Raw genomic sequence first — 9,756 nt, forward strand, 5'->3', positions numbered from 1 at the left:
CTCTTCTGGAGATAAGAACATGAATATTAAAAAAATACAATTGAAATAAATTCCAAATCAGTTAATTCAAAAAGACGTAGATAGATTAATAAATATTTTTAGGGCTTGTCTTGTTTTTCAGTTCTGGTTTTAATGTGTAATTTATTTTTAATTTCAACATTTAGTTTTGACTACTAACTGTAACATTATATTCTTTGAAATTGAAAGAATAATTTTTATGAACTACGAGTTTGTCGATATTTTTTGTATATCGACAGAACTATGTACATCACTAACGTTTCACATTTCTGACGAGTATCTATGGTTTGCATCATAATGTCTATTTTCTTTATTGTCTATTAATTTCCGAACATTGTTCATCTCTGCTTCATTTTATCACTTATGATCTTTGTTATTGTCTATGACCGTGTCGAAGAAGCAGTTTGCTGTCAAATTTGAAATCCTTTCAAAGGAAAACAAATATTAACTTTTTTAATCGCCTTAATTTTCAAGTAAAAATTTTCACCGTTTCTACAGTTCCCATGATGAATATGCACGGTTTAAATCAGCCGGTAGGGGGTCCCGGGGGCGGAATGCCTATGGCTGTGCCCGGCGGGATAATGCAACAAGCATCGCCGCAACAAATCCAGCAGTCCATGCCCCCCCAAGCTCAGCAGCCGTCGGAAAAATTAGACAATATTTCCAAAGTGAAGTCTCTCGTCGGACCCCTGAGGGAATCGCTCACTGTAAGTTTACTACTGCACCATCACGCTATTTCATGTTTCGTCTAGCTTTTTAAACGTATGCGTCATGTCCCATGTCTAGGGTTCCCAGATTTTGTTAGGGTCGCGTCGGAACGTTCTGGGTTGGGGAGATGACGTAGTAACAAAAAATGCCATTTTGAAATTTTTATGTTCAATTATAAAATATTTTTCTTACGCTTTATGTGGTGTTTCTTGCGGAAGAAGTGCTTACTGACCATACTTTTTATTATTATTTTACTTTGAGCAGTTTTTCCCTTTGTAGAAATCCGTGCAAGTCGTCAATATTAACTTGATACTGCAATATTGATCCTACAGTCCCCAGCAGCAGACGACATTCATCGGTCTACTGCACCGGGCTGACATCAACGATATTAATTTTTCCTCAATAAGCCCCGTCACACTATGCTCCTTGCGCTGCTCATCACTATGCTCCTCGCGCTGCCGCCCTCTCGCCCGATGTTGCCCTCTCTGCCCACACACTGCTCTACTCGCGCAATTTATCGCGACGCTCCGCACTTGTCATTTGCCTTTCTATACAATGGACGATGAAACTGTGACAGCGTGCGTGCTATGCATTTTAGTATAGCTAATTAGATCAATGCCTTACAAAGAAATATACATCATTCAAAAATGACGCGTGTGTCTTGTGTGAGCGCTCGATGCGCACTGCGACCGCGCGATTATGTGTCCAGCCACTTGCGCTCTTATTGCGTGTGGGCATGACGAGGAGCGTGACGTGCGGCATGGCGAGTAATGTTGCACATTACGTCTCTGCCTCCTTTCCTTACTACTTCCCATGCCACTCGTCGAGTGTGTGGCAGGCCCATATGGCGTTATGAGTAGAAATTGAAAATAAATACTCATATTATTTCAATAATTGACAAAAATAAATAACTTTTCTTCCTCAAAACCTATCGACTTCCACTCCATCGAGGAAAGTTCAGCCTCTATGAAGTTCTTTACATACATACATCGCTAAAAGCCTTCGCCACCTAATCTACTATTTCCTAGTCAGTGCTGCTGTGGGAGATTTTATGTTATCATACATTTATTTATTACATTTATTTATTAAGAGATGGAATAAGGAATGAGGAGATAAGACGCCGTACAAAGGTGACCGATGTCGCAGAAAGAGTGGGAAGACAAAAATGGCAGTGGGCGAGTCATGTGGCGAGACGAGAAGTCGATAGGTGGACCCCCAGAATACTAAACTGGAGACCCTACGAAAGTAAAAGGAAAGTAGGGAGACCACAGAGGAGATGGACTGACGACGTTGTCGAAATCGTGGGCCATAGATGGAAACGGACTGCCCAGGACAGAAAAACATGGAAAAATTTGGAAGAGGCCTATATCCAGCAGTGCACGGTGGTCCTGCGTCCATAGAGGGGCGGTCATAGCCTTTTGCTGTTGTAATAAATATTCAAAGCATATGCTACTGTATTTAAAAAAATACCTTTTCATAAGAATGACTAATTTCTGAAAAAAATAACTAATTTTTATTGAATTATACAGTTTATTAGCTAAATAAAATAGAAAAAAAATATTTAAAAACTGATGCTTAGTATAAACACATCAAAACCTTATAATTTCTTAATATCGGTTTATTTAGTAGGTACACAAAAATTACCTTTCGACAGAAAAATACATTGTGAATATAAAATATAAAACTAAACATACAAAAAAGTAACAATTTATTAAAAATCTAGCATGGGTGAAGTCATTTTACATAAATAAAAAAATCAGCATTCAAGCATTCAAAAATCTATATTTTCAAAAAACTTATTGAAAACCATTAGTTGCACTTTAAAAAAAAAATTAAACACATAACAATTCTAATACCTCTTTTGGCAATATAGACTTCTTCTTACAAGGCAAATACCTAATGTTTGAAATTAAGGGATCTGAAGTAAGAAGAAGTCTATGTAAGAGATCAGTATTAGATAAAGTGCGTGACATTTTTTGTGTGTTCAAAGCTTAGTATTTTTGTTGCGTGATTTCGGTGCTTCCTTAGATAACTCTCCAAGAGACAAAAACGCATGCTTAATCACCTCAAATCCATGAATAAGTATTTTCTGGACAGAAGATGGCAAGTAGTACCATGGATATTTTTGAACTATAGTAATCAATACGATTTTTCAAGTTATTTGTGTTGATATTTTCGACATCGGGTAATTGTTCGGCCAACACATGTAAAATATGCCGTTTTTTTCCACATTACTTCTATTTTTAGCTAGCCAAATGTCAAACAAGTGCATCTGCGTAAATAAACACTTGTAAAAAGATCCTAAAAAAAATCAGGCATGTAATTTTTCCTAAATTTGTTATGCGTGTGCAATGTACGGAGTGTTTGGCTCATACTAGCCCCCGGAGCAAAGTTGTGCAGACAAAAATGTATGTATCATAAATAAAATGTTCTTATAAACATTATGTAGTAAATAAGATAGGGGGCTGAGCGGGGCTAAATAGTTAAAAAAACACACATCAATTACTAATTATGAGAAATATAGAACAGTTAACATGGTGAATAATAAGCGCACTGATTACAGTAATAAGCACTTTCTTGGATGAACTCACTTTCGATGCCGAAATACAAATGAACCCTTTAGGAATCCTAGGTAGTTTTCATACTTTCAGTTAACTTGGCTATTAGTCACTAATTACCTGCAGGGACACATCATAATTCGGACATCAATATTGGAGGGCTGTGACCTATGGGGGGACGGGCCTTTAAGAAGATACATTTATTTTATTATTTTTAATTTATTTATATAGTCGGCCTCGTGGTGTAATGGTCAGCCCATTTTGCCTACCATGCAAGAGGTCTCGGGTTCGATTCCCGACTTGGTTGATGTGAAATATTTATTTGAAAGGGTGTTTTTACACTTGAATATTTCATAGTCCCTGGACGGGTACCTGAAGCGTAAGACTGATCACTGATCATCTTACCTTCATGCTACTAAAATGATCAAGATTCGCTGTGATTGGTGTACCAATGCAGTGCCCTATGCACCATTAGGTGCGGAAAGGGAATGATGATTGTATTGTCCTCATGTGAATTCAGCTTATGTCTGAAGTTCTGATTTATATGATCACTTTGTGCCGTTCTCGCCCTACGTTATCCATTTTGATTCAGCATCGAAGCTTGCAGGATCCACTGCTGACGTATAATACATAGACACGTTACTCCCTTACTTTCTGCATGATTTGCCAAATATTGGGTTGCCCTCAACAATTGGAAAAAAAAAATAATCACGATTAATCACATGCTAATATTTGTGCGAGAAAGAGATACCCGTAGTTCTTTAGATCATATTATTTATGTTTAACTCGTTACAATAGCTACAGCTACAGGTTTGGCTCTCAGTGTTATTATTTACGCAAGGACTTTGAAATTGCAGAAAAATGTACTTAAAATATTACTAAATAATATATATTGTATTGTATTTAACACGATCTTGATATATCAATATTTTCATTTCATTAATTTTTAGCCCTTTCCTGCCTGAATTTTTTAAAAATGTTTTTTTCATTACTTAGTTTTCTTTAAGAGTTGAATAAGGCAACACGTATTTTTGAACTTATTTTTATTTTTTTTATTCCGGTTTTATAACAATGGGACTTTTGGGTCCCTTCAGACAATAACTACTTATTAAAAAACAAATATTATGCAATATTATATATTTGTTCATACAATTATTCTTATTATCTAGCAATGAGACACACCGTGTGTAGCGCACAATTGTACCACTACAGTGTGTTAAAGTGTGCAACATGCACACTTTTTACTTTGTGGACACCACAAGCGTGTTTTGTCACTTTTAACAGAGTGTGTTATCGGGCACACTCACACGATTGTACTACATGAAGATAACCCCATGGTGTAAATCCACATTACCAACCTAATAATTTTATTTTCTGTGATAAAATATTATGATGAATAATATTGGAGGAGGCAATTTGATGGCTAATTTTGCAGATACATTGTAAATTACGACTTGTGTACCTACACCGAAATGTTGAAAAATCAATAGTAATACCAAAAACACAAACATAAGATTTTATGATAAAATTCAATTTTTTTTTCAAACGGTACCTCGATGTTAAGGTGATATTACTGATTACCACGATTAACACCTCGCTAAACAACTTCATACAGTACATTCATAACTTACAACACCCTGAAGCTAACTTCATGCAACACAATTTTAGATACTAAAACACCCGCTAGGCGGGTCGCTAGGTACCGTAATGTGTATATCTACCGCATACTGATGCTAACTTCACACAATACAATTTTAGTTAGTAAAACACCCGCCAGATAGCGCTGAACATTACACGTTTGTAGTGCACAATTGTGTGTGCGTGGTGATGTGATGTCCCATCGCTATTATTATCGCAGCATAAATACACTTTACAATGTGAGCATGATGAGTAAGGCCTTGATTCTATTTTCTTCAAACTATGCATTTCACACTGATCCTTTTTCTTCCGGAATATAGGACAATGTACTCCTCTTTTTTCTAGCCAAACATCACTGGGAACAGACATATTATTGTCTTTCTTCTCTCAATAGGATCACTGTACAGATCTCATGTCGTTGGAAGTGCGCTTTCGAGCCTGATGGTCCTTTGTCATCAGTCGTCATCATCATCGGTCATCAGTCCTTTGGTGATGGCTCGAGACGTCTCCGGCACATATAAATACAAATGTAAAAGTAACTCTGTAACAGTTGTCTAGTTTAAAACTTATTGTGTGTCTATGTTTTCAGGTGACTCTAAAGTCAGCAGCATCTGTTCTTCATCAGAATTACTTGGTGGATGTCGGCTCTCAGTAAGTATACTATTAAGTACCTTGAGTCAGTTTTTTTTCGATATTGTGAGCATCGTTAAAACATATTGTTTCCGTTTTATTTTTCCTCTTTCTGTTGCATTTGCAATTACTTAATTTTAGGTCAGTTTTTATTCACAGTCATGCAATAAATATGCAGTTGACTGCGATTTAGGCCCTTTTTAAGGCACGTGTTTCATACAAAATATGACATGTGTAATTCATATTGAATATAATACAAATTTCATACAAATTACGATACTTTTTTAATTCATTAAAAATATTACTCAAACATATGATATTTGATATAAAATACGACATTAATTTCATAAAAAATATGACATAACTTACAAAATTTGACACTCATTTCATACAAGTTATGAAATGTGTTTCATACAAAAGATGATATACTTTTTTTACAAAATCTAACATGCATTTTATACAAAATATGAAACTTATTTTGCTTAAAATATGATACTTATTTCATACAGAATATGACATGTAATTCATACAAAATATGACATGTGTTTCATACAAAACATGAAACTTATTTTGCTTAAAATATGATACAACTTATTTCATGCAAAATACGACATGCGTTTCATACAAAACTTATTTTATACAAAATATGACACACGTTTCATAAAAAATATAATACTTATTCCGTACAAATGATCACATGGGTTTCATACAAAATATGATATTTATTTCATACAAATTATGACATGTATTTCATACAAAATACAACGAGCATTTCTTACAAAATACAATGAACATTTCTTACAAAATATGACACACATTTGATAAAAAATATGTCACTCATTTCATGCATAATATGACACTCATTTCATATGTATGACACTATTTTCATACAAAATATGACACATATGTCTCATTTTCATAGGAATGTTTAGTAAGATCACAAGGTTTAATGCCAGATAAGTTAATACGTAATAACGTTCCCGAGAAGGCTCCAATGAAATTTGCATTTTTCTATGAAGAATAGAGAAATGTCACATTTTTAAAAACATTTTTCAAGTAATAAGGGTCTATGAAATACTGTCCAGTAAAAAACTACACTTTTGCTACTTATTAGTAGCATATAATTTTTTTTGATTTGTAATTTTCAATTTTCGCAAAAACAGTCATTGCATTGGCCACGCCACAATTCATGTTAATTTTCAACTTCATTCAAAACTGTTAAATTTTGTTTTTGAACATTGTCACGAATCTTGACGTCACAACTATCAATACCAAACATGTCGCGTTTTTCTAGTGTCATTTTTTTTTATTATTTTATTTTAAGTTATATATGAAAACATTTCTCCACACCTCCACACCATATTGATTTTGGAAAAACAATCAATTATTCTAAAGCCATTTCATATATTTTTACCCATTTGATGTTTTGTTACAGAAAGGGACTAACTTCTCCTGCACCTCGGTTTGACAAAAATATGGAAGAATTTTACTCCATTTGTGATCAAATCGAATTACACTTGGTAAAGTATTTTTTTAATATTTAGATATGAAATATTTTTACAAAATTCTTATTTTTCAATAAGCGTAAGTCAGTAATTTGATACACTGCAATTGTTGTAACATTCAACAAAATTTTTGTTGCAACTGGAATAAAATAGGAAAACAGATGTATGTCAGTTTTATTATGTTAATAATACTGCATTCCGGGAATAACTGTGGCACAACTGAAAAAAACTCATTTTACAGGAGAGCCGTAACACACACTCCTGCTATTATAGTCCTTAAAATATAGCTTGATTAAAATGACAGCTGTCAAACTAATGTGACTAGTGATGGGAAAGTACTGATCACTGACCATGTACCGATCAAATCAATTTAATCAGTTTTTCCATGCAATCATGATACTGTGTTTCCGAAAATTGATATAAAAACGCAAAAACAAGCCTATTATAGTGTGTTTAAGGCAATTATTCACCAAAAATAAGACATTTTATACTTTTTTTATGAACAACATCAAATGAATAATTTTTTATTCGATCGATTTACATTGATCATTTTTTCCCATCTTTAACATTTTTGGAAAATGTAACCTTGTAAGAACGTAGTTAATAATTAGTTTTTTTTTAGTTTTAAAACTGATTTTATATAATTATGTTGGTTTATATGTCAAGCATCGTATTAAAAAAGTAAATTAACATGCCAGATACAAATGATTTTTCGTATGTCAACATAAATCACTCCTTAGACGTTACCACAAAGTTATGTCATCACTTTTACTGACAACTGTCATTCTAATTAAGCTATAGTAAACTAACATTAATTTGCTAAAACAAAGGGACAAAATTATCTCATTTGTGCCATTGAAATTCGTTTTCAGAAATAACAATGGCATAATGATTATTGTACCATTATTATTTCTTGAAGTTTAAGAAAAAAATATATAGCAGATACCAGATAATATACAATATGAAAATATATTCAGGAACATTTCTGCATACTAAATTAAAATATTAAGATTTTGGACTTTCTCCGCAATTATCGCTCAGGTGTTATAGAAAAGAAAACATATATCAACCGGGTTGTGGTCCCGTGGCTAGTGTTGCGGACTTACAGATCAGAAGTCCGAGGCTCGAACTCCACTCTACCCCAACTTATAATCTTTTTGGTTAATCATAAGAATACAAATATTTATATTTTTCTATATAAAAAAAAAATTTATTCAGTTTTGCCGTATTGATCCAATGCGGGGCATTGTATTTATGCGGTTGAAAATAAATACGGTACAATTTCCAGAAAACGTCGGTTGCGTGTCTGCAGCAGGCGGGCTGGTCCGCCCAGCAGCTGCCCCTCCCCGTGATGGCCGGGCGCTCCGAGCCCCCTCCGGAGCCCCCGGCACCCCCAGCCCTGTCCTACCCGCAGTTCCTGGCCACGGCACGCTCGCAGGTGTCCTACGCCAAGGAGATCCACGACACGCTCGTCGCCGCAGCCCAGAATATATCCCCCACGGAATGAGACATTCATTTCATAAGTCAACGTCAAAACATTTATTTATATTTATTTTCAACCCGGAGAGCCATGTTTTCGTAATGAGGAAGTTCAGTGCTACAAGAAGTTGGATATTCAAAATGTTTTCTTATACGTGGTAAAAATTAGAGCATTTATCTTTTCATTTACGGACTTATCAAGTCCATTTAACAATGGTAAATACATTTCTTTATAGTATATACAGGTACAATGAGGAACTTCAGCCCTAGGGGAAATTGGATTCAAAAATGTTTTCTTGCACACGGTAAAAATTAGAGCGTTCAATTGTATGGTAAAATTTCTTTAAAATGTTAAAAAAAAAAAAGAAAATATTTTAATGAAAATGCACTACTTTGAATGACGTCACTGGTTCATATGAACCGTCCAATGATATTAAAGCTTTGAAGGATATCCGGTTTTGTCACCATAAATGAACCAATTGGAAGAACTGTCATAGAACAACCTCTGACGTCACACGCGGAGTTATTTCAGAAATACAGAACTTTAAAAAATCATAGCGCTGATAATACGATATATAAAAATAATAAAATAAAATTTTTGGCTTAGTTTAACATTATATTAACAAATATTTTTACAGTACACTGAACTTCCTCATTGACTTAAAAAACAGCTAAAGAAAATTAAAGCTGGGACAAAAAAATAAATACTAATTACTACCTCTCGACAAGATGTATCGTATGTATTGCCTATGTATGCCTGTATAGGCACAATTGAAATAAAATACAAACAAAGGAAATTAAAGCTAGGACAAACAATTAAATAATAATTACTACCTCAAGACAAGATCGGGTCTATCTCAGTGATTGTTTAAATCTAGAAATAGAAAAAGTTCAGATCTTGTCTCGAGTTTACAATGCGACACAATCGGGACATTGGTGCATGCGAGCCACAGTTTGTGGTGTGCTGATCAAGGAACAGCACATTATTGTTTCGCAACCGGCGGATCGGAACATTGAATGCCACTTGTTCCAGCAACGATGGTGCATCATTGAAACCACGTATTCCTTAATGGTAGAGAGGGTGCAGAAAAAATGTCGGCATTATCTGTATCTCAGGGAGTATGGATATTTCCCGTGGCTTTTCCCGACTGACTTCTTACTAGGAATGCTGGGCTACCAATCATTGTTGGGGAGAAGGGATATTCATTTGGGTGTTCACT

The 9,756-nt window shown here is 34.6% G+C and overlaps 1 protein-coding gene across 1 annotated transcript; it reads left to right on the forward strand.

Moving 5' to 3' along the window:
- The first annotated feature begins 377 nt into the window (after positions 1 to 377).
- ix (mediator complex subunit intersex) lies at positions 378 to 9,217 on the forward strand. Its single transcript, XM_088239604.1, has 4 exons — positions 378 to 725; positions 5,512 to 5,573; positions 6,988 to 7,072; positions 8,346 to 9,217. The coding sequence occupies exons 1-4, from the start codon at positions 522 to 524 to the stop codon at positions 8,562 to 8,564; spliced, it is 570 nt and encodes a 189-aa protein (XP_088095730.1). The 5' UTR covers positions 378 to 521; the 3' UTR covers positions 8,565 to 9,217.
- The last annotated feature ends 539 nt before the right edge of the window (positions 9,218 to 9,756 follow it).

The sequence above is a fragment of the Micrasema longulum genome, unplaced genomic scaffold (genome assembly GCF_059751315.1).
Source record: "Micrasema longulum isolate JH-2025_06_02 unplaced genomic scaffold, ASM5975131v1 h1tg002195l, whole genome shotgun sequence".
Lineage (NCBI taxonomy): Eukaryota > Metazoa > Arthropoda > Insecta > Trichoptera > Brachycentridae > Micrasema > Micrasema longulum.

Excerpts from the sequence above, each read along its gene's own strand:
- ix (XM_088239604.1), top strand. The coding sequence starts at position 522 with ATGATGAATATGCACGGTTTAAATCAGCCGGTAGGGGGTCCCGGGGGC. Across the intron at positions 726-5,511 it reads CCCTGAGGGAATCGCTCACT|GTGACTCTAAAGTCAGCAGC; the intron begins GTAAGTTTACTA and ends CTATGTTTTCAG. Across the intron at positions 7,073-8,345 it reads ATCAAATCGAATTACACTTG|AAAACGTCGGTTGCGTGTCT; the intron begins GTAAAGTATTTT and ends TACAATTTCCAG.